The sequence below is a fragment of the Hippocampus comes genome, unplaced genomic scaffold (assembly GCF_001891065.2).
Source record: "Hippocampus comes isolate QL1 unplaced genomic scaffold, H_comes_QL1_v1.1 scaffold35, whole genome shotgun sequence".
Lineage (NCBI taxonomy): Eukaryota > Metazoa > Chordata > Actinopteri > Syngnathiformes > Syngnathidae > Hippocampus > Hippocampus comes.
In genome coordinates, this window is record NW_017805279.1 from 136079 (window position 1) to 146924 (window position 10846).

Genomic DNA, 10846 nt, shown 5'->3' on the forward strand with positions numbered 1-10846 from the left:
CACACACACACACACACACACACACACACACAAACACAAACACACACACACAAAAACTGCCAAACGCTGGCTGTGCAAAGGAAGGACCGATGAGTCTGAGCTGTTAAATAGACAGTGGGGAGAGTACAGTATTGTAATACAGCCGATTTGCAAGCCAAACACACACACACACACACACACACACACACACACACACACACACACACACAAAGAATCAAAGCCTTACACTCTCACACGTACGCAGCGCAGGATTGGACAAGTCAGCGTTCCCGCGATTAAGAAAAAAAAAAAAGTTGATCGAAATTGCAATCAGAGCTGATGAGGAACCAACCAACTACATTGAAAATGCTAACAACGGCACACAAAACGACCCATTTACACATTAGGCCACACACACTAACATCAATAAACACGCACACACAAACTTCCACAGAGACACATGCCGACACTTGATAAGACAAGCACGTGGATACACACACACTGATACTAATAGACACACTTATACATGTTGATTATGCACACACACCACAAACTGGGAAAAACACAAATATACACAAAATGACACACACACATAGACAGAGACATTTATAAAGGGCATCAGCAGTAATGCATTGGAATTCCTTTTTCTATTGGCCTCCAATTGTTGGCTTTCCTGTCAAACTTCCGCCGTTTCTCTGGGTGGATTTCAGCCGGCTGACACTGCAGCTTCCATGCGCGCGCACGCACACACACACTGAACACACACATACTTGATCTAGAAGGAAAAATGCCATTTATAGAGGAGATTTTCTTTTTTATGAAGCCAGGGTGAATATGGGTAAAAAAATAAATCACGTGACGGCCTGCTTTTCCACTGACTCAGTTATGTGCTTGACTGGCGTCCCACCCGGTGTTTTTCCACCAGCGACCCTGACGCTTTGACTGTAGACATCCTGGCATTGTTGTGCCTCGGCAGCACACGTCAACACACACACACAACAAGACACACACACACACACACACACACACACACACACACTGCTGTGAATGATTTAAGGCATATCCCGTGTCCCTCCTCCGGTTTCGCTCGAGCCATGCCACATGCTCCACAAGCCAAGTTCACATTTGTCCCGACACACAAACAGCTGACACACACACACTCACTCTGACAAGAGTAAAATCAGGGTGCATGCACGAGGTCAAGTTCAAACTGCGCAGGAACAGAACATGTCATCACCAAATTACTGTACCGGTATTACCACAATTTAGGATTTTTGGGGGGATTGTTTGTTTTTTGATTGATGAAAAGTTACGATGATGACATGGCTAAACTAAAAGCTTCTTCATGTTTGGTTGAAAATTTTGCCACTGTAACATTATGTACCTTTTGAACATTGCTACTGCACTAAAATATTTTTTAAAATAAAAGATGCGCAGCCTATCGGTACCTAATGAGTCAATTAAAACGTATTGGAAATAAAAGTTCAAAAACTTTAGCTGAATAAAGGATTAAAATGCAAACAGACTGTGCCTAAAAGTCAAATACAATTGAACGGTATTGGATTCTAAAAACTTGAAGTCACCGTAACATCCACTTTGAGAATCGCAACTTTACGATATGCAGCTAATGGAGAAAACATTCTGCTCCCAGCACCCCCTTCCCAATAAAACCTTTTCTTCAACAGAAAACTTCACCGAAGGACAAGCAAAGTGTTGCCAGGGTGCATAAACAGCAATCTAAAAGTCAGAGAAACACACACGTGTTAAACATCGAGCAGTTCTATTCCATTAGCATACTCAATAATTCAAACGCCTGGTTGCATTTCATCACACATGTGACCCGAGCCTACTGGCTGTCAATTGAAGCAGAGGCGGGGGTCCCCCCCTGACAAGGAATTCTCAGCACTGGACGTTTACCCTGGCGTGCACGGCAGCGGCGTTGATATTTACAGCACAAACACAAGGTGACGAATGTTAGCCAGGGCGGGGGAGACTCCGTCAAAGTGCTTCCTCCAGTGGATCCAAAAGTACACAAGTGATTAAGAAAAGGAAGAAAAGGGCAGCCAAAGCGGAGCTAGACAGTACTGGTAGGTTGTTTATCCAAAAATATGCACAATGGAAGGAGGAAAAAAAAAATCTCTCTTGCGCTGGAATGACCACAAACATGCAACTTCAGTCCATGGATTTTTTTGAAATGCTCATTTCATCTTGAAGGGTGGACCATGGATCATATTAGGCACTTCGGCAAAGAATTGACTCTATCAAATGATATTCTGACATTCATATTTCAGTTCATATCCGCCACCAATACTGCCCAAGTGAGCATTGTCATATTAGCTCCATTTTTGTCATTTTAAGTTCATGCAATCGAGATTCAGTCCTTAATTCATCTGCGCCACAATGGGCCAACTCCCATTTCCAAGATGGCTGCACCCACAACACCGCGTTCAGAAAGTCAAATCTCCGAACCTTTATGCCATCTTTCCTTCTCCTTTGTTGGATTACATCATCGGGTTCAGCAGAGATGAAAAAGGTATTTCCTTTCCACCACAGGAAGGGTCAGCGCTGTTTCAAACGAATTCGACTCCGCTTTTCCTAACTGACTTCGTCGCGCAACGGCAAGTATTGCTGAGGCTCTACCCCGGCCTCTGAAAAATTATTTCCTTTTGCTTTGAAGGAACATTTCTTCACTTGTGAGAAAAACTTTATTATATGACTATTTTTTTTAAATGACTGTTTTTTTAATCGTATGACTCAAGCATCTTCGGGAAGTCTGTCAACCACGTTTTAAATGTCACTGCCATGAGGGAAAGAAAGAAAACTTCCAAAGCAGAAACGAGAATTCAAAGAGTTCAAAAAGGCCCTGGTTTTCAGTTTCTGCAAAAACATCAAAGGAACTCAAGTTCTGTTCAGATTTAAGCTTGGGTGCTAGTGCCTGTGCAAATTACATACGTCTTTATATTGCACCAAACTTTTTTCCTAATCTCAGATTGTTCCTTGTCTTCCAAGCAATGATACTGACAATGATGTTGACAGCTCCTCAGTTGCATGAAAAATAGTAAGCAGTATGATCCAATATCAAGTATGCAGTATGATCAAAATCATTACATTTGGCCAAAACACCAAACTCAAACTTCAATTTCTGTTAAAACAAACACTCAATCATATTTATACTATTCAACAAGACATAAAACTATAAAACTTTGAAATCACTCTCCTGCAAAACGACCAAAAAAATGAACACAGCTCAGTAATGCGTCAAGGCAAAACTGCTCCCAAAGCTCAGTGGGTGTCCATCTAATTAAGTAACCCATGTCTCCTCCAGCCATAATAGTTACCTTTATACCGTTCCAGGACATCTTCGTAGGCCTGGGCAAACTGCTTCTCCTGGGAGTGATTGGACGGTAGCAGGCCGGGTATGAATCCAGCCATGGTGCTTTGAGCGTCGGACTACCGCAGTGGCTCCGCACCGCCGGTTCACTTGCTGGCAAAACGTCTCCCTCTCCTCGGCGTCCTAATTACGAGCGGGCTCGTTGCATTCGGCCCGGTATAATCCCGTCAAATAGTCAATAAAAGCACAAAAAAAGTCTTCGGGGGGTGGAAAATGTACAATGGAGGTTACATAAATGTTATCTATCCATCACCAGCGTGCTGGTCGGTGCGCGCCGACACACGCGCACAGTCTCCCTCCGAGGCGAGGAGTCCCTCCTGAAATATATCACCATCCAACCGGCGACAGCTGTTCGGACGCTGAGGGGACGCAGCTGCAGCCCACACGCCCCAAATAAGACACGTCGAACTGGGAGAGTGTCCGTTTCCAACCCGGTAAAGCGGTGGGGGGGTGGGGGATTTATCGGGCCAAATTGTATCCGGACCCGCGCTTCCTCTCACCGGCTGCGTACGTCAGCGAGCCGCTCCAGTGCTTCCTGGGGCTTCTTCCCGGCCGCAAATGGCTGCTTCACACGCCGACCTCGGAATTCACCGCCTGCCTTTGAGAGAGTCTCTTTCTTCGGCTGCGTGCTGGGACTCGGCTCGGCTTGCCGTAGCTGTCTTCCATCCCTCTCTGCCGGCCACGTCAGGAAGCGCCGGCGCCGCCGCAGGAATCTCAAAGCCCGCTGGCCAAATGTGTCTAACTAGCACGCCAAACTAGCCGGCTGGCTAAAAAGGATCTGAGGAAAGATGGAGCTGTAGTGCCCCCTACAAGGCCAAAAGCGGTATTGCATGACCATGAAGACTCAATAATAGGAGGATGGATGGATGGATGGATGAATGAACGTTGAAGAACTTGGCTAGGTTGCTCTGAGGAACTTCGTAATTCCGATTGACAATGAAGGCAACACTAGGCTACAAATTGAATTGAGGGTATATACCGCCACCTAAAGTCTAAATGACGGAACTTAACTCTAAATCCATATGCATCCTGCTATATTTATTTGACTTGGTGACCTATTTGCTATTCCGTGGCCTCCTGAACTGAATGGCTTTCTGTCCTGTCCTTTATACCAGCATCGGATAATCTCCATAAAGCAGCTTCGACAATGAACAACACAGAGATTATGTCATTAATCCAAAAGCAATTAACGTAAAGATTCATACATAAGGCGCATTGTCGTCACCGTGCATTGAGAAGTGTGTCATATACTATGCCAGAGATGTGGGGAAAAAAATGTATTATTATTATTATTATTATTATTAACGATTTAGATGTAGTTAACCTTATATTTAAAAGGTGTTGTGTTTTATTGCAAAACAAAAAGCAAAGTAGATTGTCTTGAGTTTTTTTTTGAACACACCTGTCACTGTCATAATTATGATCAACATGATCATACCCGTCTTTTGTCAGTCGCGGCTGGCCAGTATGAAGCGCTCAAATTATAATCACATCCAACTGTCATAAAGTGCAGCTGATTGATAGTTTGATATGCGGGAGTTGGAGACGATAGGATCGAAATGCAAACTAGAGGGAGAGAAATTCACCCAAAACACCATAACCACAAAATGTGAACTCTTCACGAGCATTCCTAACATATTTCAGAGTAAAATGACAACAATGGTCAACCAAACCTTGCTTTCTGTACCACATTCCCAACGACAAAACCTCCCCCAAGGTCTTTCTCTCAACTCTTATCCAAACTTTCCTTCCTTCCAAGGTTCACTTCATCAACCTTTCTCCTCAACTTTGCCTTGAAAAAGTCAACTCCTCCACATCCTTCTTCGCCTTCCCTACTCATTCACTTTTCTGTGCCCCCTTTTAATACCCGCTGTCACCCTCGTCCTCCCCCGCCACCAATGCTTTCATCACCATGGCAACAGGCGGAGCGGGGAGGGAAAGGGACACCATGTCACCATGGCAACAGGGGACTACAGAGGCTGCCTGTTGAGAAAGAAACGCTGCAGGCGGGACGGAGGACGCCTAAATGACAAGCCGGCGTCGACGTGCGGGGTCCTGGTAATTTGCTGTGTCTCCGTGTAAATATCTGAGCTGTCAATCACGTGGCCTGCTAAAGGATTCCTGGTCCGCATTCCAGCCATTGTCCCCACGGGCATCGGGGTCAGCGCAAATGCGTCCCGATCGCCCATGATACGGCCAGATGCAAATAGGGAGACACAACGAAGCTTCAAGCCTGAGTGAGCCCAACAATCCTGACACGTTAGGACCACTAGTCGGGATAATTCTGCATCATGGGACTGCTAGGTCATGTTCAGGAGGCTCCGGATTGAGGGTAGCTCCACTTCGTAAAATCAAATTTGTGTCATTCATTTGCTCCACTGGAGTGCAGTTAGCCAATAAATGGCTCTTTTGGAAACTAACAATATGAAATTGCTCCCTTATCCCAAAAAAAAAGAGAATTTTTACAATCTGGTAAAAAAAAAATAAAAATAAATAGTGTTGCGTCAACTACGCAGGTGTCAAACTCCAGGCCCGATGGCAAGATCTGGCCCACCACATCATTCCATGCGGCCCGCAAAAGCAAAATATGTGCATCAACTTCATGTTTCCTGCTAAAATACCAAAATTGCAAATTGTTTACATAGTCCCCTTCTTAAAACAAATGCAATCACATTTGTAAAGTTTTTACTGGTCTCTGAATTTTTAAAACTCAGTTTGTTGTGTCTGTGTAGTATGAGGCGAGTGTGCATTTATTTGGGTTCACAGCCATAACTGTCCTCTGAAGGAAACCAGAACTACGATGTGACCAGTGACAAAAATAAGATTGACACTCGTCTTCGAGGATGAAATTCCGAACTTGTATGGCACAATCCAATAAATAACAAGGAAATCAAGAAAATTGCTTTTCATGGGGTTGACTTAGCAATGTTGTTGCCCTGTCAGTTTAATCAAATTCACCCTCACACGACTAGCCCTCAATGACATCAACATTTTTCTGGCAAATTCGACACAGACAAAATTCCAACAGAAGTCTCCTTACCTGCCACGCGGACCACCGCCCTCTCCGCGGGGTCCAACACCGAATCCTGGCTCCTGCGCTTGCGTCGCTCGTGTTTGGACAGGTTCCAAGGCAGCGTATCTCCTGGGGCGCTGGCGTACAGCGACGAGGGGCACGGCGAAAGCGAGCCCTCCGAGCGCTCGCTGCGAAAAGACGGCTCGCTCACGCACGAGCGCTCGCTGAGGGTGTCGTCGTCCGATGACTCCATGGGGGTGTCGGGCCTGCTGGGGGAGGAAGAGGAGAGCAAAGAGTCACCCTTTGTGAGCTTGTATATGCAACAAGAAGAAGAACAGAATTATTTCAGGAAAAAAATCATTTCCCGGTCAGAATTGGTACATACTAAGGATATTACATCCAAAATCAACACAATGTGTATTGTGACATTTTTTTTCCCAGTCTGATAGTATAGTTGACCTTCGCTGGTGCCAGCAACACAGCTGGTCAAAAAAATATATATATAAAAATCCTCGTCATATATGTCACTTGTTGCTAGCAACGATAGCTGCTAGCAAGTAATTAGCTCACAAGCTAACAGGCTTGGGTCTTGTAACAAGTGAGAGTTGAAAAAAAAAAAATCTGATTTTTTTGCGTGAAATTCTAAAGGGATAATTGAAGTTAATCCATTCTGAAGTAAGGCTGTCACATAGGACGTCAAGCGCTGTACAATAAATACTTCGCTGATGCACCGTACCGAGTGAAGTGTCCAGTGTGTGTGTGTGTGTGTGTGTGTGTGTGTGTGTGTACGCTGAGGCGCCATCCTCACATCAGCCAATCAGTTGTGGAAGAAAATCAATGACAATGAATAGCCAGTGAAATTGTATCCCATCAAGTCAATGAAAGAGCTTCTTGAAGAGCTTTCGCATCCCCGGTCTCTTCCGTGTCAGATTGCTCATATGCTAATCTGTCGAAAGGTGGCTATTAAAGTGCTTAAATGAGGTTAGCAGCAGTAAATATGCTAACGCCCGCTAATGTTTAACACGTTTGAAAGATTTGTCATGCTTCCAAAGAGACTTTAAAGGTAGTCTTTGTGTACATGGTGAAGTCGTAGACTAAACATGGAGGTTTTTGGATAAAACATGGTTTGAGCACCACTTCCTGAAAAACTGTCACCATGGTGATGGTACAAAGAGGGTCACCAAGTTTGGTGGTGATCTGCAGCCTGGGAATTTGTGTACTTGGATTTGGGTTTCTGGAGCATGTTCAGGTATTTATTTCTGGTGTGTGTTTAGGTCTCTATGACATCATAGTGAAAAATCCTGAATTTTTGGTATCTTAGTTCTGGTTCTGTGTGTTTTATTTTCTAAATTCTGTGTTTGGTGTGTGAGTTTCTGGGTGTAAAAGAGAGTGAGTCAACGTCAGTGTAAATATAGCGACGCGGTTGGGAAACTTCATAACCCGAACCCTGTCATTAAAGTTCTACTGGTCGGGGACCGCCACAGTGACATCACTTGCTGTCTGTCTCCAGCTCATTCCCAACACATTCTACACCGTGCAACTTGTAGAAATGACCTTTCAATGTACTCCGTTAGCGTGTGTCTATTTTGACTTTGCGAGGCTATTTCCTGCCACATCTTAACCCAAATTGTGGGGAAAACGGCATCCTATCTTGCCCCGTAAATTCTGCCTAGCAACATGTGACCCTATCGATCTCACTAGGAAGAAGTATTTGTGTCTGTTAAGCAACATGTCTGCATCTTCTAGATTATATTTAATTTATGGTGTTTTTTTTTTAATTAAGAAGGACAACAAATATGTATTCCTTCTCACTGATGTGATTTTGTTTAGATTGGGTTTTTTTTCAAATGAGGGAAAGGCACATTTCAACATTTTAATTTAATTTTATTTATTTAAAAAAAATGTTAGACTAAATTAATTTTTTAAACAATTTGTTTTGTAAAACGGTACTAACATTGAATTTCTTCATACTTTAATCACATTTATTTTTTGAAATGCAGAAATTAATTTCCTAAAATGTAATTTTAATTATATTTCATGTCATGTTGAATTCACAATTATGTATTTCAATTAATGTGAAAAATATTCAACACTTGTTTCGGAAATGCAATTTTTTTCATTTTTATTTCAATTATTTTAATGACATTTGTTAACGTTTTTTTCTCCATTCTTCCCAATGGTGGGGAAAATGCAAATATGAGCAATTAGGAGGTGTTACAAAGTCAAATTAACCTCCACAGCATTGGTTTGTGCTCCAGTTATACTGGTGATGGTGTGTGTCTACTTTTGGGCTTGTGTTTGACCATCTGCTACCAAGCTGCAGGAGCTCAGCGTCTCTCTGTGTCACCAAGCAGTCGGAAGCGTTGATGTTTGTCAGGAGGATTTGAGTTCCTCTTACCACCTATGTGGCATGGCCGCCTAGCCGGATGCTCTGTCATGCAAGCCAACGAGTCTCGCTTGGGGTGGACACATTCCACTCTCAAATGTGAATGTGCTTTGCATGAGTGGACACGGAGACAGACAGCGAGGGAGACACAGTGCGTGTCTAACTGTGGTCTCTTTTGTCCACGCCGCGGATTGGATTTATCCATTTGTGCTGGACATGTGCTCAAGTGCCTTCATAACCCAAGTGTTGTGGAACTGCTCCCTTCATTCAGTTTAGGACTCGCAATTTATGCAACTGTGTATGTGTCCAATGTCAAGGCTGTGTATGGGTGCAGTTTCTGCAAAACAATTGACTACGCAGTCCTTGGGTACAATTCCAGCCAGAAAGCATCATGTTGTGACACTGATGAAGATGAGTGATTGTTAAAACGATCAACACATTGCTTCAAATTAAAGGCCACTTCATCAACACGCCACGACTGATAATGTCTTCAGCCCTAATTGAATCCAAATGTCATTTAAATGGCTCCAAAGCCATTAGAATTCATCTTACGGTGACGCTAAGAACGGGAGCTGGTTGCTTTGAAAGCGGTCCGAGTGAGCTCAGTGAGCGTCTTACCTTCAGCGGGCAGCGGTGGTCTACAGCCTAGCCGGGTTGCGAGCTTGGAAGGCCGGTAGAACTACTGCTGCCGCCGCCGCTGCTCCCCTCCTCCTCCGGTTCCGAATGGCTAAAGAAAAATGCCCTCCGCTTCTCGGCTGGATCCGACGTGCTGTGCAGAAGAATAAAAAAAAAAAAATAAAAAAAAGCGAAAGTGGTGATGGTGCTAATGGTCCACTTCCTCCTCCTCCTCATCCACTACCACCTCCTCTAGAGCTCTCTCGCCCTCTCCTGGTCACGCGCACAGTCGACCGGCTAGGCTGCTTTCCATTCGGGGGTTAACCCATGGCTAGCAGCGGCCGGGCGGCGGCTGCTTTTTCGGGGCTGCTGGCGGCGGACATGTCGTCACGGGGATTTGTGGGGTGGGCCTGGTGCCGGAGTGGGCTTGCCGGGGCTCCTCCTGCCGCGTCATCTTGCGTGACCCTGTCCGCGTGAACGCGGACAAAAATCGCTCACGCACGCGCACGCTCGACGTCTTCCCGTCGAATCTCTTGGAACGGGGAAAAAAATGATGAGGGGCCGTCAGGGACAACTGTACTGTCATTCAGGATCACCTCTCACACATTACTGTTTAGGTGGGGTTTCGCTCTCATACATAACTTGACATTTTTTTCCACTCACAAAAGTGAAACGCTCTCATGAGCAAAAGTGACATTTTGTTTGCTCACCTCCACAAGTCGTCGCGTTCTTTGTGTCAGGATGATGCTTGCAGTGGAGGTGTTTAGATACTTTAGAACGTAAACATGTGGGACAATTTTAAATATGATAGTGGAGCGTTCAAACACACACACACACACACACACAAAACACACGAATGCCCACGCACGCGCACGCACACCCGTGAAATGCTGGTTCAGTCCATAGTTTTTCAGTATTTCTGAGCACATTCCTGTACGATGTGTGAAAGCATGGGTTTCACAAATATATGCAAGTTAAAACGTGTGTGGGAGCATTTCACAGTTGTGTGTGAGAGGCAAGGCGTGGACTTCTTGAGATATTTGCAGCAGTTACTCATCGTTCACATCGATGTGACGTCACCACCACACACACACCGCTGTGTGCGTGTTTGGTTTGGCCACGATATTCGGTACACTTGGGGCGAGTTCATTTTTCTTCAGTTGTAGCGAAAGTAATGTTAGCTTATACATTTTCTTCGGGGGCTTGTGTCAGTGCAGAAGAGAACACCAAAACAAATTCTGTTCAAATTCAAATTTAAATTGCAATTGTGACATCTAGTGGGCAGTTCTTTGTTGCACTCAGCATGATTCCGACTATTGCCAATAATTGGCAATAGTTTTCAAGATGGCCACGTCCATGGAACCAGGCGCCACCTGCCTCAAAAACATTCCTGAAATTCCCAGATTAAAAGGAGAGTCCAAAATTACGAGAAAAAAACGGATAGAGAGGACAACATAATCAA

At 44.5% G+C, this 10846-nt stretch overlaps 1 protein-coding gene across 1 annotated transcript in view; it reads right to left on the reverse strand.

Annotated features, from left to right (window-relative positions):
- Positions 1-9814, reverse strand: part of LOC109516315 (microtubule-actin cross-linking factor 1-like) — a 137177-nt gene extending 127363 nt beyond the window's left edge. The window contains exons 1-2 of the mRNA XM_019870778.1: positions 9388-9814; positions 6411-6652 (exon numbers count right to left, since the gene is read on the reverse strand). Coding sequence (XP_019726337.1) covers positions 6411-6636 — 226 coding nt within the window. The 5' untranslated portion in view covers positions 6637-6652; positions 9388-9814. The remainder of the gene's footprint in view (positions 1-6410; positions 6653-9387) is intronic.
- Between the last annotated feature and the right edge of the window lie 1032 nt (positions 9815-10846).